Source organism: Nyctereutes procyonoides, unplaced genomic scaffold, assembly GCF_905146905.1.
Source record: "Nyctereutes procyonoides isolate TBG_1078 unplaced genomic scaffold, NYPRO_anot_genome, whole genome shotgun sequence".
Taxonomy (NCBI): Eukaryota; Metazoa; Chordata; class Mammalia; order Carnivora; family Canidae; genus Nyctereutes; species Nyctereutes procyonoides.
The window spans coordinates 8,310,545-8,337,611 of record NW_026575122.1 but is presented as its reverse complement, the minus strand read 5'-3'; the positions used below and the strand labels follow the sequence as shown (position 1 = coordinate 8,337,611).

Genomic DNA, 27,067 nt, shown 5'->3' with positions numbered 1-27,067 from the left:
TGAGGGTTAAACAAGCAGGGGTTTGTTTTGCATAACAAGCAATAGAGAACACAAAACACGACCCTCTCTTATAGACTGCTTTTGGCTTCAAATTAGAAATGTTATCCCATCAAATGGGGAAGGTGAGCTTAGGGTGACCCAGGCTGCTAGTAAGATAACTAGCATAAGATGCAGACAAACAACATCCAAAGGAAGAAACAATGACCCACATCTCTCCGTATAGTTCTCTATTAAGAGACAGAAACCTTCCAGAATCACTCCTCCTCTGGCTCCTTTCCTTCTTGTCCCCTTGGTGAGAATTGCCTCATGGGCTCATTCCTGAACCAAGACCTTGCAAAAGCAATGGGGTTACCCTCAGATCATTCAGGCTAGAGTTTGGGGATATGTCAATTACCCTGAGGCACACTGGCCCGGGGGAGGGATGGACCCTGAACAAAACTGGAGTTCTGGTAGGAAGAAGCGGTAGCAGATAGCAGGTAGGCTACCGAGTACAAGGCGGGCCGACCACACAAGTGAAACTCCTGAAGCAACTTTCATACATTAATCAACTGGAGAGAACCATCACCAGGACCCAGAACAGACAGGACAAGCAAGTCACCCCTTTTACAATTCCCCTCTTTCCTGTCTCATTTTTCTGTCATTTTCCAAGAATTCAGGACGCTCTTTTACTCCCCGCTCCTTGTGACAACTACATATAGGAGGATCCAGCCGATAGATTTTTCTAATGTAGGGTGAGCGGGATGAGGTGAATGAGACTTATGGAACCGGGAGACAGGCCCACAACCGGGCTGGAGACGGAGTGTATGACAAGCTTCAGGAATGAGGCGGTGACCAATGGATGGAAGAGGCCTTGAGCAGACAAGAACATAAATAATGAAACTGGGAAGAGGAGAGCTATAGAGAGCGATCTCCCCACATTTTGCTGGTCAGGATTTTTGTATGCTTTTAAAATTCAGAGCAAGTGGTGTGACCAGAACCAGAAAGAGGAAGAATATGGTGTTGAGAGGAAGCAAAGGGAGAGAAGGGAACCATTTCAGTTCCTTTTTTTTTCCCTTGCTTAACTGAAGTCTGTCCTTAACAGTTTGAGATGCACACACCCCCTTTACTTAAAGGTGACCAGTGAAGATCAAAATTGAGCGTGATGTCTGGGGCAGGCTGACTTTGGAGCTGCCTCTTTTGGGCGATTCCGTGCATTTGGACTGGGGCTGGAACTGAAACAGTCCTTGGGGGTGGGGATGGGGGACACAAGAGACAACCATGTCAAATTCGTCTTCAATGTGCAATTACAAAAGCTGTAGGCACAAGGGTACGTGCTTGGGTTTGGACAATACAGGACATCTTCTGAGCAGGGATGGCATAAGGAAGGGCGGTCAAGTGCCAGCCATAACCCCACCTGGGACCATGTTTTCATAGAGTCACAGCTGATGAAGCCAATACCTGTCACATAGGATTCTGGCCAATACTGGTAGTCCCATGGGGGTAGACTGAATACCAAAGCTGCAAATCAGGGGACTGTGTCCACTCCATTGCATGAAACCAGGACTGCTCGCTGGCCTGAACACTCAATCCACCGTTTTAATCGTAGAAATCTGAAAGGAAAAAAAAAAATGAGTGGAGTTTCAGTTCCTGCCACCTTTCCCTTACCTTCGTGAAATATCAGCACATCATCATTCACAGCTGGTTTCCCACCAAAGCCAGGAGGAGGGATTACTCCGTCGATTACTTCCGTTCATGAAAAGACAGTTGCCTTTATGAGTTTCCAGGAGTCCCCCCCGCCCCCGCCCCCGCCCCTGAACGAGCCTAAGAGAATCCAGGTGAGTCCCTATTCGCTGCTCATGAAGGAGAAGCGTGGAATCTTCCTTCTATGCCTGTGAGTCCCCAAGGGGGAGAATGAGGGGCTCACGCTGTAGGGCCGATGAGGACGCTGCCCGGAGCCTGGCAGGTTCCCTCCCCGCCCCAGGAGGCTGGGGCTCTCGGGCGGCTCCGCTGCGACAACCCACCTGCAGCTTACTCTGTGCCTCGACGGCTAAGTGTGCATTAAGACAGCATTCCGTTACAATCCAGCTCCTCTTATTTTCTGAACCTATGCAGCGGATTCCATGTGTTGTTGTTGTTGTTTTAATTTCACGGGCAACTTTTTATAGAACTCTGGTGTAGTGACCCAAGATGCTGGAGGGCGAATAATCCGACTACACAGTTTAAAAAAAAAAAAAAAACAACCAAAAAACCAAAACCACAACACGACCCCTTAGAGATCCAAGCCGGACGCGGTAGGAACAGGCCACTGCCCCGGGGGCCGTGAGATTCCAATCAGCCGCGCGAAACAGCAGCCTCGTGGATTAAGCCCTTCGGCTCCCCCCTGCCCCCACCCTGGGCTTTCAGGAAACGAGCACCTGCACCTGCACGGACCGGGGACCCAAGTCCAGGGGCTTTGTCTCAACAAGAACAAAGATCGGCGCAGCCGCTGCTCGCTTCCGAAGGGCCGAAGGGCCGCGGCGACCGCGGCAGCCCAGCCGCCCGCCGCCCGCCGCCGGAGCCGCCCGCCCCTGGCCCCTTTAAGCGCCGCGCCCGCCCCGCCCCGTGCCCCCCCCACGGCCCCTTTAAGCGCCGCGCCCGCCCCGCCCCCGGCCCCGCCCCCTGCCCCGGCCCCGCCCCCGCGCCCCCGCCCCTTTAAGCGCGGCGCCCGCCCCGCCCCCCCCGCCCCGCCCCCGCCCCCCGCGGGCCGCGCGCTCCGGGCCGCGCCTCCCGCCGGGGTTACGTGAGCCCGGGGCGGGCGGCCGCCGGGCCAATGGCCGCCGCCCGGGCGGCCGCGCTCCTCCCGCGCCGCCGCCGCCGCCGCCGCCGCGGCCGCCGTGGGGCTGCGGGCTCCTCCCGCAGGAGAGAACTGTCAGCGCGCGAGGCGGCGGCGGCGGCGGCGGCGGCGGCGGCGGGCCGGCTCAGTCATATGACCGGCCTCCGGCGGCCCCGACGCCGCGCACAGCTCCTCAGCCGCAGCGGCCCCGCGCTCGCACAAGGCTGGGCGGCCGCGCCGCCGCCGCCGCGATGGCCCCGCCGCCGCGGCCGCCGCCCCCGGCTGCGCGCTGAGCCGCCGGCCCCCGGAGCGCCACGGCCGGAGCCGCAGCGGCGGCGGCAGCATCATGGCCCCGACCCTGCTCCAGAAGCTCTTTAACAAAAAGGGCAGCGGCGGCGGCGGCGGCGGCGGCGGCGGCGGCGGCTCCGCGGCGGCGTCCGCCCAGGGCAGGGCTTGCAAGGAGGGAGCCGCGTTTAGGTGAGCGGGGCGGGCGCCGAGAGGCGAGGCGGGAGCGGGAGCGGGAGCGGGAGCGGGAGCGGGACCCGCGGCGGCGGGGGGCGGCGGGCGGCGGGCGGCGGGGGGAGGGAGGGAGGGAGGGGGCCGCTCGGGACGTCGCAGCCCGTCGCCGCCGCCGCCCCCCGCCGCCGCGTCCGGGCGACCGCCGAGCACGCGCCGACGCGAGCGGGCCCCGGAGCGTCTGGGCCCGGGAGGGTCCCCGCCGCCCGCCGCCCGCCCCCGGGACCCGGGACCCGGGACCCCGGCCGCGCCGCACAGCCGCGAGGGTGGCGGCGCCGCGGAGCCGGGCGCTGTCCCTCAGGCCGCTCCGACCTATTGTGTACGTGACAGTGTTTCGAAGTTGGCGGAGGAGCGACAGCCACGAGCTGAGGCGGCGCCCCCCGCCCCGCCCCCCGCGGTTTGTGTGACGGCGCTGACGGGGGGGGGATGAGCCGGGGTCCCCACCTCGGGGGAGGCCGCCGCGGCCCGGGGGGCGGCGGGGCAGACGCTTTGAGGGATGGTTGAGGTCCTGCCTCGGCGGCGCCACTGCGGGCCCGGAGCGGACGCGCCGTCGGAGGCCCCGCGGGTGTCGGGGCCGCGTCCCCCGCCGGGAAGCGGGGCGGGCGCTGGGTTCCTGCGCGGCGTGGAGAGCCCGCGAGGTAGGTGCGGCCGCAAGTCCCCCTCGGAGCCGCCGGCAGCTTGACAGCCGCGCGCCCTCGTGAGCGGCGCAGCCTCTGCGTTTTGACCCAGCTTGACCGCAGGATCCAGGCTTTAAAAAGCCTCCGTGTTCTCCTGCCCTCAGGAGCCCACTTGCGGAAGGAAGGTGACTTCCCAGTGCCCCGCGTCGCCCCTGAGTCGCCGCCCGTGGAGAGGTGTTTAAGCCCTGCCCCTCGAACGGGTTCAGCACAGGTTTTGAGCTTGAGCACCTCCAGCCGCCAACACCGTGCTGCTCCCGCGTGTGTTGGCCCAGACGTCGTGCAGAAGCAGGGATACTGCCGACCAAGCCCAGAGCCAGGGTAATAAAGCCTCCTTAAAAGTTCGAAGAGACACTTGGAATACATCTTGGTTTTAGGGTTTGCTTGCATTCCGGGTCTCGCTTTTCCCGAATTCCCTTCCCTTAAAACACAGCCGCTTACTGCAGTTTGCGGGAATCGTGGAAGGCCGCTGGTTTTGTGCTTGTGTGTGGGAGTGTGTGGGTGTGGTGGTGTTTGGAAGGTAAATTGTGAGGACTTTACCCCAGTTAAATTCTCATGTTTCTTTAAAAAAAAAAAAAGATTTTATTTATTTATTCATGAGAGAGACAGAGGGAGAGAGGCAGAGACACAGGCAGAGGGAGACGCAGGCTCTCCAGGGGACGCCCCCCTCCAACCCCCCAGAACCACTGAGCCACCCGGGCCGCCCCCTCACGTTTCCTTTAGACTAACTGGGTCCTTATTATCTGAGTAGGGAAGCCTATTCCTTTCACTGCTCTGAGTGCTCGTGATGTCGTGTCCCTCCGCCCAAAGGTAGAATCACCTGAGACCCAGGGTACGGAATGTCTTCTCTTCCCTCCCAGTAACCCAGACTCGATCAAGGGAACAAAGCCTGGAGGAAAAAGGGCATATGTGTTACTTTGCCCTTTACTTTGGGTGTCTTTGCTTTGGCAGCCCTTGTCAAGGACATTTAAAGCCATTTTACTGCTGGTGGAGATAGTGGAGTTACACTGTCATGGTTTCCTGTGCTCTCGGCCCAGTTGCCCACCACCATTTCCTCTATCCACGAGTTTAATTGAGTGTATTTTGAACAACAACAACAAAAATTGTGTCTATATTTAGGGCTTGGCCATATTAGGGCAATTGATTCCCACTTTGTGGGAACATTTTCAGTATAGTGTTCTGTTGTCCCATTGGTATATAATGAAGAACACAAAAGTTTGCCAAGGACTGGTGTTTTTTTTTTTTTTTCCCCCCTTGACCTCGTTGGGATTTTTCTACAAGTTTTTGAGGTAGAATTTTGACATTGGTTTGGGAGAATTGGAGCTGTCAGTTGACCATTTCACTTGATGAGGCCCCTTAGCAGAAAGAAGTGAACTAGGACATGTCTGTAAAGATGCAGGGTGGTGGGGACAAATAGACTTGTGCACACCAGCTCAACAAAAGATACCCAAGCAGGTCTTTTTCCTCCTGCTCTTGCCACCCAGCCTAACTTTTAAATACAGGGTAGCCCTCGTAGGAAGAGTCTTCTAGAAAATTTCCTTTTCTTGCCCTTGTGCTTCATTTTATCCAGGTTTTACCAGACAGGAGCTGGTGTTTGCTTTTTGGGGCAAGTGGGTGCCTAATCCAGGGGATTAGCTGCCCTTAGGAACCCACTTTACAGTTGAATAGATTTTTGAGAAGTTCAAGTGATACCCTTAGGTTAAAGACCTAGTATTCCTAACATGAATTTGTATTTTTCAGTGCATTTAAATACAGTATATAACTTGTGGATCTTGGGAATGAAAGTCTCCTAGGGGAATCAGAATTTTGGGCAGTTTTGTAGAGTATATTAACATATGGTTTGGAGAAAAGTCTAAGTAAAAATAAGATCCAACTTTATAATACTATATTTACATACATGTTTGGGGATACACATATACACACATATATGTATTTGTTTGTTTTAGGGTTTGTGGAAAGCCTTTTTTATATCTCTTCTTTTTCTTTGATGGACTTTCATTAGTTACTTTAAACTTTTCTCCAGTTCTCTGCAGTTTGGCCTTTCATCAGGTTTTGCCCTCTGTGTTATTCTCTTGATTCTTGTGCACTTCCCGGGCACTTCCCTCTGTTTCTTACTGTTCCTTCTCACTGCTCTGGCTTTGACACACTATAGTTGATTAGAGAGGAGATTTTTTTTTTTTTGTTCAATATAATAGCTTATCTCATAGGTCATTTTCAGATCTTCATGCTTTCTGGTGTTCCATCTAAAAAAAGGAACATCACAGTCAAGACTCCTTCTTAAGTGTATTTTGTTTGGGACCTCAACAAAAGCCCTTTCATAACTTTGAGGAAAGAGCCTTCTAGGAAAACAAAAGAAATCAAAAGAGATTGAATTTACGTGTTTGGGAGAAGTAGCTAGGAACAATATATGACTATGGTATTTGTGAAGTGTAAACTCTAAAGTTATAAAGTTCCATGATGGTCTTGAAATTTGAGAGTATTCTCTATTTGCTTGTCTTCAGGTTAGTTTTGCTTTTAATTGGTTGAGACATAAATATATATTTGAACAACCCTTTGTTTTAGAAGGATAAAGTAGAGCAGAAAGAGGTGATTTGTCTAGTGGCTCAAGTCAGAAGTAAAATTGGGTTCCTGGTTACTTTAGATTTGAGGTCAGCATGTTCACATTAGGAGTTTTTAAAAGCCAACGTATGCCCATGGACTCACATGTCTGGTTCAAGTTTGAGGTTTTATCTTACGGTGTTTTTTTTTTTTTTTTAAATGTCTCTGTTAAATTAGTGGGCCAGTCATCACCTAAAATATATATGCAACAGGGAACTGAAAAGATAATAGGTTATCAAATATTTTATTTTGGACCAATTAAATGAAGTGAGTAAGCTTATATATTACCTGTGACGTGAGTAGTAAGTGGAAGCATTTCAGCTGCTCAGTAGCCAGCAGTATAAATGCTAGAAGTAGATTCCATTCCTTCTCCCCTCCAATTCTGAATTTCCAAGGCCAAATGGCCTAGTTAGTACTAATCTACATTGTTCTGTTAGAACAAATTTAAGTACTCTGTTACAGGGTTAGTATGAGTATAATTCAATCCACCTATCATCATTATCAAATAGCATCTGATGCCCATGTGTTTGTGCTCCACCTGTGTAAATCAAGGTAGGACACTCATGATCCTGCCTACTGGAATTAGCAATCTAACAAGATGAATAAACAGCAAAATACACATTGGAAACTATAACAAGAAGATAAATGAAACAATGATAAAGAGTAAATCTTTACATTAAGTACAGCATTAAGAACTCTCTGTTCTCATGCCTAGTATGACTGAGGGTAGGAGTATAAATTGGTCTCTTGGACAGGGTGAAATTACACAGAAGTGCTTCCTCCCCTCCCACTGCTAGCTCCTAAGATATATGCATTTTTTTTAAGGTTTTATTTATTTATTCATGAGATTGACAGAGACACAGGCAGAGGGAGAAGCAGGCTCCACCATGCAGGGAGCCCGACTCCTCCTTGTGACTTGTGTGACTCGATCCTTGGACTCCAGGATCAGGCCCTGGGCTGAAGGCGGTGCTAAACCGCTGAGCCACCCGGGCTGCCCAATATATGCATTTCTAATGAGATTTTTCTGAAGTAGGGAGAATTTTCTGGAGAAAAAAAACAGTGTAGTTCAATGACACTCATTTTTAATGCCTATAACATGTCTTAGATATGTGACACACATGACATAAATAGCAGTTTTGATTTCTTTTTTTCTACTTTCTAAGTGTTCCTGGAAGTTTCCTTGCCTGTGGTTTTGGATTTATTGGCATAATCATTACATCATTCCTCCTTGTCCTGAAACATGCCCAACACCGTGGGGGTTTATTAAAGATTTTTTGGCAGAGGTGAAGAATGGACTGTTCCAGCTAATGCAATGGGCTCTGTTAAAAGCACTTGGAAGACAAACTGAGACTATGTCGACATGGGCCTGGGCAGGTTTCTTCATTTCTCTCTCTGCTTCTCAGTTTTGTCATTTGTGAACTCACAGCACCAGTCCTATGTCCTAGGTAGTATGTAGGTGGTAAGGAGGCAATACAGTGAGTTTGGAAATCTTTTCAAAAGAATCTAATGCAGTGCAAGATGATTTTAAGTATGACCAAGAGTCTTTTAAGTCATAGAGTTCAGTATTATTTACCTTTCTTTAAAAAAAATTTATATTTATTTGAGAGAGAGGGACAGAGCACAAGCAGGGGAGGAGAGGGCAAAACAGACTCTCTGTTGAACAAGGAGCCACCTAAGGGCTCAGTCCCAGGACACTAGGATCATGACTTGAGCAAAAAGCAGATGCTTAACCGACAGAGCCACCCAGACATCCCCATTATTATTCACATTGAGGCTTTATTAAAATTGAACCATTCTTTGGAGACCTGAGACAGAACTGAATTGACATGTCTATATTTACATTTTTTTTTTTTTACCTTGACGTTGTCAGTGGTGAAATAGAGACCTTAAATTTTTTAGAGGAGTGTTAAGACACTCAGCAGCAGGCTGTTAACTCAAACTTGGATAGAAGTGACTGGGAGTTCAGGAATGTTTTTAGGAGTATGGTGTATTTGTTTTCCAGAATTATATGCTATTTTTCTTGTCAAGAAAAAAATCCTATTTAGCTAAAGGGGGAAATACTGTTAAGCAAAATGATACCCATTGCACAATGGACGATACACTGCAGCAGCCGAGTCATTATTTTATGTGTAGGTGTGTATACATATATACATGCACAAGTGCACATATACATACACGTGTGTATATACACACACACAGGAGTTCTCAATAGTAAAAGTTAAAAGATACAAACTTACATGATTAGTTTTTAAAAATAGGAGTATGTGATTGATTATGAATATATGGAAGAGAGAGAGCAATGTACACCAGCCAGTGACTGCCAAGGTGTGGCTGAAAAGTTAATTTTGCTCTTTTGTGTATTATTTTTGGTTGGTATTTTGGATTTTGCTCTGATGGATTTGTGTGGCTTTTGTGGTTTAAATTGTCTTAAATGTTAGTCTTCGGAGTACTTTATGCTGTGAGGGAGAAGTGGAAGGAGTAAGGATAATATTTGTGAAGAAACTTGATTTGAATAAAAACTCTTCATAGAAATTTTCCTCTTCATTAAAATAACTGGTAGTTCCTGTTATTAAAGGTAATATGCTGTGAATTTTAATGTGCTTAAAACCTAAGTTCATTACAAGCCTTAGGAGGCTGATTTAATTGGTGATTTTCAAGATTTTATTTATTTATTCACGAGAGACACACACACAGAGAGAGAGAGAGAGAGAGAGAGAGAGAGAGAGGGAGGGGCCGAGACACAGGCAGAGGGAGAAGCAGGCTCCAAGCAGGAAGCCTGATGCGGGACCCTACCTGAGACTCCGGGATCACACCCTGACCCCAAGGCAGAGGCTCAACCGCTGAGCCACCCAGGCATCCCTAATTGGTGATACTGATAATTGGAGGCAATAAACATATGCAAAATTTTTACTAATTGGGTAGGATCACTGCTTCCCCCACACTTCAGAGCCCACTGTAATCTTTATTGTGACTCGGAACACAAGTTGGGATCCGTGTGCAGGTCTTCAGTTGATGACTGAGAGATCTAATTAAGATTTATTTCAAATACGTTTAGAAAAAGTGACAACCTGTTGGATTTTGGGAGAACTTGGAGAAATCAAGGGGCTTGGAATAGATATTTTTAAAGCTAAGATATGTATTATAATTTTAAGTTCTGAAATGTGAATTGGTCATGATACGCATTGTCACTTGGCTTAGTAGGATAGAGAGGTGGGCCAGGCATGTGGTGTTTTAATGCAGAGAGTATAGATCTAAAGAGAGCATTGATTTTTGTCATTGTGGCTTTAGGTTGTATTTCTCATGGTTTACTTGTGAGGTCAGCTTAAGGAAGCCACTTTGCTGTTTTGTTTCCTTGGCAAAGGAAGTTGTAAAAGATTGTCTTTGCACTCATGAAATGCTTTGGCTGTCTGTGTGAACTCCTGGTGGGTGAATCTGATTTGGGAACTGGCACTGTGCTTATTTCTCCAGCCACTGTTTTTCTTGGTGTGGGCGAAAAGGAACAAATGTTTTATCCTGATTGTACAAGCCCCTTGCCTAATGTGAATTGTTAGGCCTGCTCTATGAGGTCATGTCCTTGGCTGTAAAAGTAAGTCTTTCCCTTTTGTGTATGAGTGCTGAAATATTTGGTGAGTTCCTACTTACCAAGTGTTCTTTATCTCAGGTTTGTGAAAAATGATTATTATGTAAAAGAGGAAAAACAGGATGGACTTTTCCAGCTAACTGGGCATGTAATAGTGATTTCCCTCAACCCCACCCCATCTGTAAATGGAATATCCATGACTCACTTCTCAGGGCCACACAGGCACTTTTGTAACCAGTGCTTGAATGGGAGGGTGGGATGGGGATGGAAGGAGATGGGCTGGCATCCCACTTGTGTTTAGCCAGAATCTGACCAGCTGCCTTTATAATGGACTTCTGAAAAGGACAATGTGCCTTCTTACACACCATGCTACACATTTTTTTTCTTGTTGTGCTTTCTGTTTGTGCCAAAATAATGCAATATGTGAAATGCCATAAATGCCGTCATTAATACTATAACATGTGGATAAGTGTTGGATAGCAGAGTGCTCCTTCTGTTATATAAGATTTTAGTATTAGCATGGATAATATGGATCCCCAATTATCATACTCCTCTCTCTTTAACTGTATGACTTTTAAAAAAATATATATTTATTTATTATTTATGATAGACATAGAGAGAGAGAGAGGCAGAGACACAGGAGGAGGGAGAAGCAGGCTCCATGCCAGGAGCCTGATGCGGACCTCGATCCCGGGACTCCAGGATCACGCCCTGGGCCAAAGGCAGGCGCTAAACCACTGAGCCACCCAGGGATCCCCTGTATGACTTTAATTTATATATATTTAGAATATTTTTCTAGTTATTTGTCCCTATACTCTTGCTTAGTTTAGAGATTATACTCTAGAATTTGTGCCTAGCATAGTGTTATCATTATATATACTGCTTTAGGAAGATGATTTTATCACTACACCTAACTTTTTTTTTTTTTATCAAATAAGAGCACTTCTGTATTTGTTATAATATGTCTTTAAATAAATGATCGCAGGTTTTCGATCATCCACTGCTGTCTAATCAAAAATAACAACCAATTCATGCTATGTTGAAAGTAGGCACAGGTGCAGTAGAAGTTTATCCCCCCAAAACTGAGGAGGACAGATTGAGAACCTATGTATCTGGTGGGGACTTTAGTCTGGTTTCAGTAAGGTTACTTGCATATTGGAAGTTAATGATTATGCAGCATATGTGAACAGCCTAAACTCTGTGTGTTTATGATGGAAATATTTTTTCTAAAAAAAAAATTTGATAATCTACTTATTTGAATAAGTTGCACTGTGCAATAGATATAAGTAGAAATTAAATATGTACATGAATTTACTTGATAACTGGAAATAACAAGAAACAAACTTACAAGTGTCTGCTTTTCCTTAATTTAGGTTTACTTGAGACCCTGTAATACTAAATGCAGCACTGCCAAAGATTGAAAGGTCAAATGATTATTATTCAGTTTTGCTTATCTGTGGCTCCCCCTGACAAAAAGGGGTATGTATGTATATGGTTAATATTTTATCCATGAAACTTTTCAGAGAATAGGTTGACATTTACTTTGATAGTTTGACAAACAGAAAAATAGAATTTGCTTACAAGTGTTCATGTATCAGTTAAATGGCATTGAGTGGATTTTTGCATTTCGTTGGATAAATTCTGCTAACTAAACTTTTCATTCAGTTGTCATGGCAACTCTATTTCTTTGCAAGTTGAAGGCAAGTTAGATGTTAACCTGCACGTTCCTCGAGAGATGAAACAGGTGTTGATTTAAGATGTGTTAGGAAGAAGCAGCAATATCACCAGTCTAATCTGTTCTGCCTTTAACTCCGTATAAATACTTTACTGCCAACTCTCGCTCCCTGGTTTATCCAGAAGATTGGGCATTTTCCTTTTTCTTACATTTGAAAGCGTTAGGATTATAGGGAAAAATTGTGTGTTACCAGTTATCTCTTAATTATCCTCGTTTCCTCAAGGTCTTTTATAAAATATGAGAAATAAGGAGAATATCTTTTAAATTTCCCACTTTACAGCATATACTTGATATTTGAAACAAGGAAATGGCCTTGTCATGGTTAAAGCACTGATATGGGAATTCTATATCCTAACCCTGTCATTGTGTCTCTAGGGCTTAATGCAGTGCTTGGCAGGAAGTTGCGTTTAGTAAATGCCTGCTGAATGAAGGAATAAATGAATGAATGCATTTAAGAGTTTTGAAAATCGACAGTCCTTAAAGATTCTCTGGTATTCCAGAATCTGATCTCTTGAAATATTAATGCTTTTTTTTGTAGGGCACTTCCTTTCTTGATGTTTCTGGCATGCGTTGTAATGCGTTGGCATTGTGTAAAGGAATGTTATTTTACACAGCTCAGTTTTTCTTCCCATTAATTATAATGAAACATTTTCTGATATCAAAATCATATACCCATTCATTCTAAAGGGACCTATCTCCTCTTTAAAGCAAAACAATACAAAACACAACTAAAAAAGAGACATAAGTAATATATCTGAGACCCAGTTATAAAATCCTGCAGCTGTTGAAAGTAACCTGTTGAAAAAGTATTTAAATAGTGCAAACCTCTCAAATTTTTAGCTGTGTTGATGAATGTAAAACTCTTCCATACTTTTTAGATTTATTTGTATTCTTGTTTGGCTTGGTAAATCTGAAATACACTATAAAATGAAGTTAGCTCATTGGTTCTTTTCTTTTTTTAAGGATTTTATTTATTTATTCATGAGAGACAGAAAGGCAGAGACACAGGCAGAGGGAGAATCAGGCTCCATGCAGGGAGCCTAATGTGTGACTTGATCCTGGAACTCCCGGATCACACCCTGAGCCAAAGCTCAGTCACTGAGCCACCCAGGCGTCCCTCATTGGTTATTTTCAAGTTTAAGATCTAGCATACTTAATTATAGAAACAGTATTGGCCCCCTAAGCCCTGCAGAGACCATGGTTTGCATGTAACATGAAGTAAGTGCTTCAGAGAAGACATCGAATCATGTCTGCTTTCTGTTTGAGAAACTAACTTACACATGGGTTATAAATCTGACATGTACTTTAAGAAACGTATAACCCAGACATGTAAAGATGACCTACACTGTGTGAGGAAGTGAACTATGAGTAAACATTTTGGCCAAGCATAACAGGCAATGACTGTTTGCTTTAGAATGGTACACTGAATAAGTTAGTTGCTAGGGCAGAAGGAGGTAGCAGAGCAGGAACTACTGTCCATGCCCAAAGGGCAAAGAAGGACCCCTGGTAGCCACTTGGTTCTTCCCAAGTATGTGGGTCTCCACAGAGACCCTGTGAACGTTGCTACCTGGCCCCTGCTATGGGGTACTATACATTTCTTAGTGCCATATGTTCCTGAAAAAATTGTCTATAAATTATGATTTGATTTTTGTTCAACATTATTAGAATTTTTGAATGGATTCAAATTATCTGAATTATTGAACTTTTAAATGCACTTGATTAAAAAGCAAAACAATATGAAATGGCATACATTTAAATATAAACCTCTCACTTCATACCCCAATTTCTCCTCCCAAAGGCTACCATTATTATGACAGTTTCTTTTATATCCTTCTGGAAATATTCTATGCAAATACAAGGAGAAAATACTCTCTTTCATTCACACAAAGTGGTAGTTGCCTGTATACTGTTCTGCATTTTGCTAATAGTTAACCTGATATTCCATTGAATAAATGCATGTATGAATACATTACTTAAACTTCGTAGTTTCTAAATCTGGCTGGACATTAAAGTTACCTAGAGAGATTTAAATACTGCTCTCTTGGAGATCCAGATTTAATTGGTCTGAGTTAGGGCTCTAAGCAAGGAGAGAGGGAGAGGGAGAAGCAGGCTGTCCGCTGAGCAGGGAGCCTGATGCAAGGTTCAATCCCAGGACCCTGGGATCATGACCTGACCTTAAGGCAGACACTTAACCGACTGAGTCACACAGGCACCCCACATGTCTTTTTTTATGAAACCCTCCCCAGGTAATTTTAGTGTGCAGCCAGGCACACTAATTTTAATCAGTCCTCTATTGATGGATGTTTAGATTGTTTCCAGGGTTTTTTGTTGGAGATGGTGAACTGCTGGTTAGAAGATCTTATGCATAAGCTCAAGTATATTTCTAGGATAAGGATCTGGGATGGAATTTCTGCCACCTTGCTCTTCAGAGATGTTGCACTTATTTATACTCCTGCCAATAGCATACAACAGTGGCTGCTTAGGAAACAGTGCTGACTGGTGGGGTGGTGGTGAAACTTGGACTTTTCGCTCCCTCTTGGTAGTCATTGATCACTTCTCTAGTCCAGTGTCCATGCATATTGTTTTAAGCTCTTTTACAATTTAATTTGGCAGTACTATCTAGACCTGATAGTGCTTGGCTTTTTTTGACCTCAGTGATTTTTACAAAAAAAAAAAAAAATTCTCTGAACATGTTTAAAAAAGCAAAATAACTTTAGTGTATGGAGATGTTCTATAGACATTATCATTACAATGATAAAATCTAAAAAGAAACATGATAGTCTAGTAGCACAAGGGTGGCTAAATTGTGATGTTAGTTTCATGGGATATTCTATAATGGTTAAATGATTGCGATGACTTATTAACATAACCAAATTACAAATGTTTTAATATAATTAATGTATTAATGTATGGATGATATGAGTATTAATGTATAATTAACATTAATTTGTAATATAACAGTAATATAAAAAGGAAAACAACAATACAGCAGATGATGTGATGGAGTAATGAGCTTGTAGATAAATGTCTTAAATTTTAAGGATAGGGGGATCCCTGGGTGGCTCAGTGGTTTAACGCCTGCCTTCGGCCCAGGACGTGATCCTGGAGTCCCACGATTGAGTCCCTAGTCAGGCTCCCTGCATGGAGCCTGCTGATGCCTGTGTCTCTGCACCTCTCTTTCTCTCTCTGTGTGTCTCATGAATAAATAAATAAAATCTTAAAAAAAATTTTTTTAAGGATAATTAAAAAATTATTCTTTGCTATTATAAAATTGTGTGAGCAAAAACTAAAAATTAGGGAAAAAATCAGATTCTTTTATAGTGCAAATAGCTATGGTTTTAAAGACGTATTTTCATACTGTGAACCTTGTTAATCAGTGGAGACATAGATTACGTATGTAAATGGCTTCTTTGAAGTCTTTTAGGATGCCTATGTATAGCTCCTTCTCAAGAATTTTAAGAGACCACTTTAATATCTGTCGAAAATAAAACTTTGCCATGTGCTGGGCACTGTGCTAAACTGCTTCTACTTAAATCATTTCACCCAGGTCTCATAGTTCTTTGAGGGTAGGTATTTTTATTAGCTAATTTCTAGATTATAAAGTTGTAATAATTCACAGTTGAAAAATTTGAGGCTTGCTCCAGATTACTGAGTGGTTAACTAGTGATGCTGGGAATTCAAACCCACGACTGAGTTCTTTACTAGTACATGATCTGTATCCCTACTCTGTAGATTAATATTTGAGGTACCCAAGAGATTTAGATTTTGTGGTAAATTCTGTCAGGTGTATTAGGAAACATGTAGTCTTGGGGCAGCCCGGGTGGCTCAGCAATTTAGCGCCGCCTACGGCTCAGGGCGTAATCCTGGAGACCGGGGATAGAGTCCTGTGTTGGACTCCCTGCGTGGAGCCCGCTTCTCCCTCTGCCTGCGTCTCTGCCTCTCTCTCTCTCTCTCTCTCTGTGTCTCTCTTTCTCTTTGTGTCTCTCATGAATAAATAAATAAAATCTTAAAAAAAAAAAGGAGACATGTGTCTGAAGTATTATTTCTGGGGAGCTTCTCATTTTAATTGTAAAAGTAATAGTCATTAAGTGTAAAAAGCTAAGTGATAATACGAAGCAGTAGACTCCAGGGCCATATAGTCCTCGTCAGATTAAGATGAAAGCAAACAATAGGGGTCTTTAGTCTGAGCTGGTTAGGGGAGGCGTTACAGAGGAGGTCAAATCTGATGGGAGAATATGTTCAGAGAGATGAAGAGGATGATGATGTATCTTCGATGTGTTCCTGGCTTAATGAATGGACTGGGTTTTTGGAAATAAGAATGATTCAGTGATGCAAGATCCATTGGGACCAGATTGTGCTGGGCCCTGAAAGCATTATTAATTTTAAATTTAAGTTTAGGTGACCCCAAAGAGTTGATGAGAGGGGTCTTCAATCTACACTTTGAGGATTAATGGAAAAAGTAAGGACTTTGTTGTGGGTCTTGCATTTCAAGTCCATTTCTTGCAAGCAAACCTGCCTCCCCCACCTATGACGTATGCCACCCTGAGTTTTTTTCATCTGTAAAATCTCTGTAAAATCTCTTTTCTTGCAAGGTTGTTCGGAAGACTGAAGATAATATATATCAGTTAGGCCATACAGCGGCTTGGCACCTATCAGGCATTTGATAAATGGTAACTCTAACAACTCTCAGAGACTTAAGTATTATTTGTTTTCCCCCCCAGCTGCTCCAGCTACTTTCTTGTTTTAATCCCATCTCTTGGCCATCTCCAGATTGTAGGGAAATGGCAAGTAACTTGCCATTTGAAAGTGGAGTTCCTTCTCTGAAGGCATTGGAGTGCCACCACAGTTTTGAGTAATGGATTGGTGAACCAACTTGCTCAGCACAGGTACCTTACCCTAAACTTTGGTGCTGGATCCAAGTTAGTGCAGCTTTACTGTAGATGACATCAGCAAGCAGAACACATCTGTACAATTTCTTAGTCTGCCCACCTTCCCCAACCCCAGACCTCTCATCTCTGAGGGGAAGAAGCCACAAATGATTACCAGCCAGTAACCACATTCCTGCCTTTTTGGCTTCCCAGCCTATGGTGGAATCCATCCCATCAGATAGTTACCTGGTTTGTTTTGTTTGTTTCAATAAAGACGAGTTGTTTGGAGCAGTTTCAGGTTTAGATAAAATTGAGGGGGAGGTACAGAGATTTCTCCTATAGCCTGGCCCCCGCACAAGCATAGCCTCCCCCAGGATCATCATCACTCACCTGAGCGGTACATTTTTTTCACAACGCAAGGGTGAACCTGCGTTGACACATGATAAAACTCACCCAAAGTCTGTGGTACACCTAAGGGTTCATTCTAGGTATTTTACATTCTGTGAATTGGGACAAAAGTGAAATGGCATTTACCTATCCTTATTAATATCCCACACAGTATTTTCACTGCCCTGAAAAGCCTCTGTGCTCGGCCTAATCGTCCCCCTGCCGCCCCAGGTAGTTCTTTGTATATCTCAGGACCTCTTTTTTTTCTCTAAGTCGTTTCCTGAGAGCTCTGCTTCTTTTATTGATTAGTTTCCCAAACATTTGTGAAGAGCCAGTTTTGGCCGTGTCCTGAATTCCAGACTTACACAAAGGAGAGGAGTTTGTGTTTGAGGACTAGTGCAGTTACTCAGGATAGATTTTTTTTTTTTTTTTACAAATGGAAAGGAGGGAGAAAGGGGAAGAGAGGGAGAGGCATTTGCCTCAGAAACTAGGAAGAGGAAAAGCTTTTAATTGTCCAGTGATCTTATCTCACTGAAGTGCTAAGTACTGCCCTCAATAATTGCATGGACTACTAGTTTAGATGATGTGCCAAGAGCAGTGTGCAACCTCTGCTTGTTCCAAATAAAGCAGTTAAAAAGCAGTCTAGTTGCAGTAGGTGCAAACTCATACTTTATAATTTGATCATCATTGTGTCTTCCTTCTTCCAGTCTTCTTTCCTTCAAGTCCAGGGTGTGTTGGACTTTGATCTGATGTCTGATTACTTTGCTGTGCTGTTCTTTAAATTATTCCAGCGTGTATTGAGTTTTTACAGCTTGGACCCTAAAAGTCAATATTGTGTTTAACACAGTGTAGCAATGGGAGTTCTCTTGAGCTTGCCTTGACCCACTAGCATGCTAAGTACCTGATTAAGAGGAAGCTTCTTTTCAGAACTGTGTCATAATTAGCACTTGATTGTCAGAATTGTTGTGGTCCAATCCGCAGACCATAGTAGGTAACTTCCTTGGGTTAAAGTATTGTCATAATGTCAGACCTGTTTTCCTTCCCTTTATTTTAGAAACCTGTATGTGCAAGACACTGGGCCTCCAGTACTCCAGAGATATATTTAGTTGGGGAGGGACAACGTTACCCTCAACGAGAAAATAATGGGCTCTCTCATCTCCTTCAAAAGAAATCCCAAAGTATTGTTAATCTGTCAGTTAACACCCCTCTGCTTAGAAGTCTCCTCTTGTCTTCCCATCCTAGAAATATTTGGGATATAGGGCCTTGACCAACTCTTCCCTCTGCATCGGAGCAAGCAGTCTTTACAATTCTCTCTTTTTTTTCTTTTCTTTTTCTTACTGGCTGGGATTCCCAGTAAGGGTTTTTCCTCACCACCAGATTAGGTCCTATGTGACCTTTTGGGGGCAGAAGAGGAGGTCATTTGACCTACATTGGTTTGGGCTCTGGGTGGCCTCAAATCCTCACAGCTGGAATTCTCCATCTGATCCTCTCCAGTTCCAGAGCCTGGCCAGTCCAGCTTACTAGGATTTGAGGCTGAGATTTGGCATCAAAGCTTAGCAAGTAATTAAGGGTTTATATATCTTCTTTTGCTGTCTCTGAATGTAGTTTCCTTGGGAACCTAACTGGTATGCATGGAGGAATGTATGTGAGGTATGTTTTAGAGGAAAAACTGGATGGTATATGAAAGAGAGAGTGAATTATAAACAAAGAGAATAGATAATTTTTAAGAAGTAGTGATAATCAGGGCATCTGGTTGGCTCAGTCGGAAGAGCGTGCAACCCTTCATCTCAGGGTCGTGAATTCAAGCCCAATGTTGGGTGTAGAGGTTACTAAAAACAAAACAAACAAAAACAATTTTTAAAAAAGTAGTAATATATAAAATACCTTTAAGGTCTTGAGCCTGAGTAAACTGGGAGAATGGTAGCATAATTAATGGAAATAGGACAGCTATAAGAAAAAATTACTTTTTTTTTTTTTAATAGGCTCCACATGCAACATGGAGCCCAGCGTTGAGCTTGAACTCATGACCCTGAGATCAAGACCTGAAGTGAGATCAAGAGTTGCATGCTTCAACGACTGAGCCACCCAGGCACCCCTATACTCACTTTTTAAAAGTAATTTCTCCTGGATTGTCTGCGTGGCTCAGTTGGTAAAGCATACAGCTCTTGATCTCAAGGTCATAAGTTCAGGCCTGTGTTGGGCTCCACACTGGGTATGGAATCTACTTAAAAATACATATATTATAAAAGAGTATATACGTTTGGTTTTTGCACATACTGAATTTGAGGTGTAATTGGATACTCCATAAATAGTGCTTTTCATGAGGCAGTGGTGATCAGAGCACATATTAAGCCAGTATTTGCCAGAGGGCCTGGAAGATCCATATTTTGCTCTTAAGACTTTTCTTTTTCTATTCCCTTTCCCAAAATTACATTTGTCGGAATTGTTCTTCCAAACCCTGTCCAGATGCCACCTCTGATTGTCTTTGCAAATTGCCCCATATGTACATGCCCTGTGAACTCCTGAACTTAGTGTTTTTCTTTTTTTTATGGCACTTACACTAGTCTTCTAGCTGTTTTTTTTAATTATCCAAGCACTACCAGATTATACCTTAAGTGCAAAGAACGTCATATGTATCTCTCTGTAGTACATAGGCACTGAGTTCCTTAATAGGGGCTCAGTAAGTATTTAAATGCATTTATGTAAACCTGTTTATTTCCATCTAGTACCACTACTTACAGAAATATAAATTTATTGTTTTCTTGGATTACTTTTTAAATGTTTGCATAAACTTTCATCTTTGAAGCTTTAAGAACATTTCTTATTGGGCAGCCAGGGTGGCTCAGCAGTTTAGCGCTGCCTTCAGCCCAGGGCCTGATCCTGGAGACCCGGGATAGAGTCCCACATCAGGCTCCTGCATAGAGCCTGCTTCTCCCTCTGCCTGTGTCTCTGCCTCTCTTTCTCTCTGTGTCTCTCATGAATAGATAAATAAAATCTTTAAAAAAAACAAAACAAAACATTTTTTTATTGGTTGTATTTCAGAATTGAACCAGCAGGTGTGTTTATCCTGTCCATACCTCTTACTGTGTTTACCCCCTTTTTTGTAATTTCTTTTCAGTTACCAGGTGATGTAATTTTTTTAAACCTCAAAGACTCTTCTCTATGGATCATTTTATTTTTTTCTATACTGGTTTCAGTTTAGATTTCTGAGGTTCACTGACAAGAAATGTATGATGTATTCTAGTAAGAATATCCTTTTTTTAGAGCTTTGGCCTATCATAAGAATAGCTTGAACACCATCTTACCTAGACTGACCAGACTTTTGCTCAAACCAAAATTCATTTGGCACTTATCCATTTGTTCAAAGAATTCAGAGAACCCTGAGAGATCTACTGTGTGTTCCTTTCAGTTGGACATTTTCTTGGTGAAAATATTTAATGCCACTTATAAATATGGCCCTATCCCTGGCCACTCTGTCACTCATATCAGTTATAAAAATGTTAAGTTCAGTCTTCACACTCATCACCGAAAGACCATTCTGTTTATACTTCTTTTCCAGAGAAATGTTTGTTTATTCCTACTTTTGCTTTCTGGTCTGAATCCAGTTCTCTGTCCAAGATAAATATTCTACTGGCTTCACACTATTTTATCCTCATAAAAACAAGTGGCCAAATAACCTGTGTACTAATGCAGTCCATGTAATGAAAACATTAATGGCAAGTGAGATTTAGGTGAATAAAGGAATACTTGTTTTGGTTTCTCATGGATATAGTTTAAGAAGAAAAAAGAAAACAACCCTAAGTTTACTAGTACATAAATCATATGCTATTGCAACTTCAGTGGTCTATCAGAAGTTCATTTCTCCTAATTGAATTTTGTGGGTATCAGTTTTGTAACAAGTGAACTAACCAGGGCTTGGAAGTATTTATTTCACCTATAGATTATGGCTGTTCTCAAATGGTAATAAGAGTTGACAGTGATTTTTATCACAGTCCAGAGAATGCAGCTTAGAGAAGAGGAGAGGTTCTGATAGTCACCCTCTGCAACCTTTATTCTGTGGGATTTCTGGCTCCCTGTTTCCTAAAAAAAAGTAGTGACAAATTAACCGGAGTCAAAGGTATTGCAGTTTTGATCTCCTGAGGTTTCCTTCTCCTTATGATTCTTTGTTTACTTAGATGAGGTAATTTCTTAGTGGGATAGGGATAGGAGACACCAGAGGGAGAGATTATTTTCTGAGTGTTGTTTTTTGAGGCCCTAAAGTTCCTTTCAATCCCCGAGTCTTTGATTTGCATATTACACCTGAGACAGAAGCACCTGTGACTGCATGTGGTTGCTGTCATCTCCCAGTAGTCTAGGAGGGGGAACATCAGGAGTTGCAGGATCTTGTAATTAGGTGTTGTTGAGAAAGGTAGGCATACTGTCTGCCCTCCATGAGTGGGATTAGCCAGAGATCCTCTTCATGGAATCATTTCTTTTCCTAGGCAAAGACAAAGGTCAGTTTAACCCATGCAGTGTAGTGGTGATGGTTTCAAAGCAGAAAGAAGCCGTGCTGTAGGTTTAAGATGTCAAAGTTAGGCATTACATGTGATGCAAACCAATTTTCCCCATGATTTTCTTGTCTATAAATTGTAGGGGAAAGATGTATATTGTTTAAATGTGCTGCTGTGTAATAAAGATCAGTATTTCAGAGAAAGGTAATAAGTTGGGCTTAACTGTAATAGTTCACATTTACATGGGTTTTATCTTCCAAAGGAGTTGTATTTATTTTATACAATAAAAACCAGGCTCACTGGCCAAGGTCACAGAGATGGTTGCCCGTATGGATAGGGCTAGATCCAGAACACAGACCTGAGGCATTGGTCTTCAGCCAGTTTTTAGTCTTAAAAGTATGGCAGGTTCCTTTGTTTTGCGTTTAATAAAAGCTGCTATGAATTTGTAGCTAAAGTGCATCTTTCTTATTTTTAATGATCATAAATCTACATTCTTTTGTGTGCTGAATCTTTGTGTTATTTTCCATAGATTTGTGCCCTTTTCTGGTATTGAGGTGCTTAGAACTGTAACATGTAAGCCTTAAAAATCAACTCTAAACTCTTTCACATGGCTGGTCTGGTCTCATTTCTCTTTGTTCTTCCCCTCACACTTCTTAACACCAGTCAAAGTGAACTTGTCTCAGTTCCTCAAACAACTTTGAGCTTTCCCTTTATAAAGATTGCTTTGCCTGGAACTCACTTCCTCTCTTCCATCTTAACCTACTGACTCCTACCTAGTGTGGTGGTTAGGAGTAGGTGTGGACTCTGGAATCAGACTTCAGGTTTCTAATCCTGACACCATCACTTAATAGCTTTAAGATCCTTTTTTAATTTTAAGATTTTATTATTTTTTAAAGTAATCTCCATACCCAGCATGGGGCTTGAACTCACAACCCCGAGATCAAGAGTCGCATGCTTTACCAACTGAACCGGCCAGGTTCCCCAGTAGCTGTAAGATCTTGAACAAGTTAGGGATGCCTGGGTGGCTCAGTGGTTGAATATCTGCCTTCGGCTCAGGTCATGATCCCGGGGTCCTGGAATCGAGTCCCGCATCAGGCTCCCTACAGGGAGCCTGCTTCTCCCTCTGCCTATGTCTCTGCCTCTCTCTGTGTCTCTCATGAATAAATAAATAAAACATTTAAAACAAAAAAAAGAAGATCTTGAACAAGTTACTGAGCCGCTCTGTACTGTGTTCTCCTTGGTACATTGGGAGTAATAGTAACCACCTCATGATGTGGTTATGATAAGTAAATGGGTTGGTTTTTGTGATGCTAGAAAAACCTGGTCCTTGGTAAGTGCTGATAGCTGGAAGCCAGTGCTGATAGTGGCCTGACCCTCCAGCGGACTAGATAACGCCTGCTGCTCTTTCTCATACCCATCATTGCACTTTGCACCTTATCCTGCTGGACTGGAATTGCCTATGTAGGATTCTCCCACTCTATTTAAGGCTAGGGATGACCATGCCATATTTGTATCGTTCACTTTGGGATACAGCCTGTGGCACATAGGCATTTGGGAAATGTTTGAATAGATGAATAAGCAAGGCTCTGTTACCTCGTGTGGTAAGCTTAATGCCTTTGACCTCAGCTTTACTTTCCTTTTGTGAAGACCTTTTAGGCTTTTATTTGAAGCTTTTAAAAAAAAATATATATATATATATATATATATTTATTATTTTTTTAAAGTAGGCTCCATACCCAACATGGGGCTTGAAGTCATGACAGTGAGTTAAAGAGTCACGTGCTCTACTGACTGAGCCAGTGGTGTGGTCCTCTTTGGAGCATTTGATGAGGGTAATTTTAGAACAAGGGGGATAGGGCAGTCTGGGTGGCTCAGCTGTTTAGTGCTGCCTCGGCCCAGGGCATGCATGATCCTGGAGATCTGGGATCGAGTCCCATGTTGGGCTCCCTGCATGTAGCCTGCTTCTCCCTCTGCCTATATCTACCTCTCTCTCTCTCTCTCTGTTCCTCATGAATAAATAAATAAAAATCTTTAAACAACAACAACAAAAAGAACAAGGGAGATGATAGGAATGATCATCTTCTAGTTTAGCCTTGATTTCTTTATGGAAACTTTTGGAGTTGTAACACATTATTGCTTAATGTAGTTCACTCTGAGAGAAGAGGCTGTACATAAGGACAGGCCTCTTGAAAAGTTGCTGTGTTCTTTAAGAAAGATTAAAGTGGGTTCCACACAGAACAGGCTAGACTTGTGAGGATCACCTGATTGATGTTGACCACAATCTGGATTTAATCTAATAATTGTCACAGCCTCCTTGGAAATCACAGGATTTCCGGGCATTCAACTTTTGTCGTCAGGTGTTCCTATGGCCGTAATGTAGCAGTAGAAGCCACTTGACTTTCTCCCTTACTAGCTGTCTTTATAGTCAAGAATAAAAACAATGTAAAAGGAAAAGTTTATGTCAGAATAAATAGTTTCTGGCTGATAGTAACAGATTTTTTTCTACTCCAGGGGTAGTAGTCATCTGGCACAGTCATGGCAGTTTCCCTGCTGGTTGGGTGTTCCAGGTGAAAATAAGGTCTTTCTTAGGGGAAAGAACGGAAGAGAAAGGGCTTTGCTATGATGCCATAATCCTTTTTTTAAAAAAACATTTTATTTATTTATTTATTTATTTATTTATTTATTTATTTATTTGAGAGAGAGGGGGGTGGGCAGAGACGCAGGGACGCAGGTAGAGGGAGAAGCAGGCTCCACGCAGGGAGCCCGACATGGGACTCAATCCCGGGACTCCAGGATCACGCCCTGGGCCGAAGGCAGGCACTAAACTGCTGAGCCACTCAGGGATCCCCTGATTCTTTTGATTAAAACTATTAAAGATTTGGAGTACTAGAAGAATGAGACTAACAATTAATTGCTGTAGACTTTATTGGATTTTCAAGGGGCAGTAGTAAAAAGCAAGGGTTAACTCCAGACTGAACTTTCACAGCAGTATCGTTTGAAAAACAGGTTTCATTTCTTGAGCGTGTTCTTGCCTTGCTAAATGTAATCTGCCCTAATAAATTATGATAATAAAATTTAGTGAGCCCAGACTAGTACAGGCACTGTTGTAAGTGCTTTCTATATATAGCCAATGTATATATGCTCATTACTTACAGTATATTATATAGTCTTTTATTCTTTCCAAAGAAAGCAAAGCAGGATGCAAAAGAGTGTATGTGTGTCAGGTTTGAACCCCCCTTCTGCGTACTAGCTGTGCAATTTGGGGCAAATCATTTTCCATCTCACTTTTTATATCTAAAAACAAAATCCCAATTAGATGAGAGTAGTGAGAACAAAGTACTGTGCTAGGTTCATAGTAAGCAGCAGAGTTATGTTAGTAAGTGACCACTTGTTATACTGTCTTCTACTGGGTGTGACCTTCGATTTGATTGCTGTCCAGGGAAATTTGTGAAAAATTTCAGAGCATTTCTACTATGACTCCAACTGGGAAGTTAATTAGGCACATTTATCTGTGCTTTTGATGGTGTTACCATTGTCTACTAATAAGAGATTAGTCTCTTATTATTAGGTCTGCCCAGACTTACCAGATCTTTCCTGATCTCCAAGTCACCCCTTGTTGTTGGTTCTTTATTTCTTTGTAAAGTTAGAAAAAATTAGTGTGTTTCTTCACACCAGGAAGTAATGGTGCCTCATTGAACCACTCTGTTTCCCAGAGCCAAAAGGGGACCATGATGTATTCATGGTGTCTCAACCACTTGAAATTACTCTTCGTAAAGCTGTTCTTCCCTCCAGCAACTGCTCCTTATCCTCTTACTTTTTTGATCAGTCTCCTGCCATCCTCTTCTACCCTCAGAGCCCCTAAAAGAGCGGGATTGTGTGTGTGTGTGTGTGTGTGTGTGTTGATGTATGTGTCTATGTAAAATGGTAGGCTCTTACCACTTGGAAGACATTTTCCCATAGGTAAAATGTTAAAGATGTTATTACTATGAAGAACAGTTTGTTTGTTTGTTTATTTATTTATTTGGATAATGGCTGTGTTATAGGTTAAGTTGGTTTTTGTAGGATAGCCAGGCATTCTGACCACTCTTTTATCATAGTGTTTCTGATTTGTATTCCGAACCCTAAGTTATGAATGAACTTGTAGATCTTACATAGTGAATCCTCATTCAAAAACATCTGTTGAATATCTTTGATATTTCAGATATAATGAATTGGTAGAATTACAGGAATGAATAAGACACATCCCTGCCCTGAGCAGTTCAGGTTCTGAAGGTTTGTTTCATACTGTTGTGTTGTAATGTGTATAATAGGTCCTGATGGTAGATCGAAAGGTTGAGGCGGGGAGGCTTACAAAGGTGCTCAGTAGATGGCTATTAAATGACTAAAGTTTCTAAGCTTGGTAGATTCCTTCATTTTTCAGTTCTTTTTTTCACTTAGCATGTTCTTAGCTTTTATCTTTGCATATAGAGAGTTAAATACTAAATATGCATAAGTCATTCTCATATTTTTTTTTGTTATTGTTTTCTTTCCATTTTACCTGCAGATGATTTTCTAAAAATAAATACTAGGTTATCATGATCAGAGTTGGTTTACTAGTTTTCTGAAAGTCTAATTCTATGGAATGGTGTGAGCAGTGAGGGTGACAGGTGTGTGGAGGAGGGAGCAGCAATAAATGAGAAGGTGGACTTTTCTGATGAGAATTTGTGGTTTCTTCCTAAACACTCTCAGGCAGTATTATTTCCAGTCCATTCTGTAACTTCATTCTATGTTTTAATTTTTAATTTTTATTTATTTATGATAGTCACAGAGAGAGAGAGAGAGGCAGAGACACAGGCAGAGGGAGAAGCAGGCTCCATGCACCGGGAGCCCGACGTGGGATTCGATCCCGGGTCTCCAGGATCACGCCCCGGGCCAAAGGCAGGCGCCAAACCGCTGCGCCACCCAGGGATCCCCATTCATCAGCTTTAGAGTGGAAAAGATAAATGAACAACTGATTCTGAATTTTGGGGGCTGTTCCAGCTGAAGGATGATGAAATGGGGAATCAAAGTGATGGTTTTTAGGGTTTGCAGGGTAAGAAGTAAACCAGAATGGGCTTGATATTGGAAGAAGCTGGAAGATTATGTAAAGTCAGAGGTCAGGCTTGGAGGGAATATGATAGCTGTAAGAATAGGAGGTTATAGTCAAAGTCATATTGGAAAATAGGTAGGGGTAGAAGTCAAGGCTGCTTTTAAAGAAGGCAGAGAACAGCACATTTGTTGGTGGATCAGCATTCACGGGAAGGAATGTTGAGTTCCCAAGGGATGATACAGTGATCAAAGAGTGCAGAGAGCTAACAAAGATAACTTCAGTGTCCAAGGGGTGTAACCGTGTGCATGTTTCCAGAGATTCCAAGAGCCCTGAGACATGACCCAGGAATCTTAAAAGTCC

General features: G+C 43.0%; 1 protein-coding gene and 1 long non-coding RNA gene across 4 annotated transcripts in view; one reads left to right on the top strand and one right to left on the bottom strand.

Annotated features, from left to right (window-relative positions):
• Nucleotides 1-1,265: 1,265 nt before the first annotated feature.
• On the bottom strand, nt 1,266-2,541 carry LOC129516974 (uncharacterized). The gene is made up of 3 exons (XR_008665912.1): nt 2,400-2,541; nt 2,001-2,189; nt 1,266-1,589 (listed from the first exon to the last, which is right to left on the bottom strand). It is a non-coding gene; the product is annotated as an uncharacterized LOC129516974 (long non-coding RNA).
• A 541-nt stretch (nt 2,542-3,082) lies between these two features.
• Nucleotides 3,083-27,067, top strand: part of FNIP2 (folliculin interacting protein 2) — a 132,126-nt gene continuing 108,141 nt past the window's right edge. For 2 of the 3 annotated variants that reach the window (XM_055336332.1, XM_055336330.1), the window contains exon 1: nt 3,083-3,268. In XM_055336332.1, the coding sequence (XP_055192307.1) occupies nt 3,138-3,268 (131 nt within the window). In that variant the 5' untranslated portion in view covers nt 3,083-3,137. Of the gene's footprint in view, nt 3,269-4,088; nt 4,303-27,067 lie in introns of those variants that run through there. The other variant, XM_055336333.1, reaches the window with a different exon arrangement.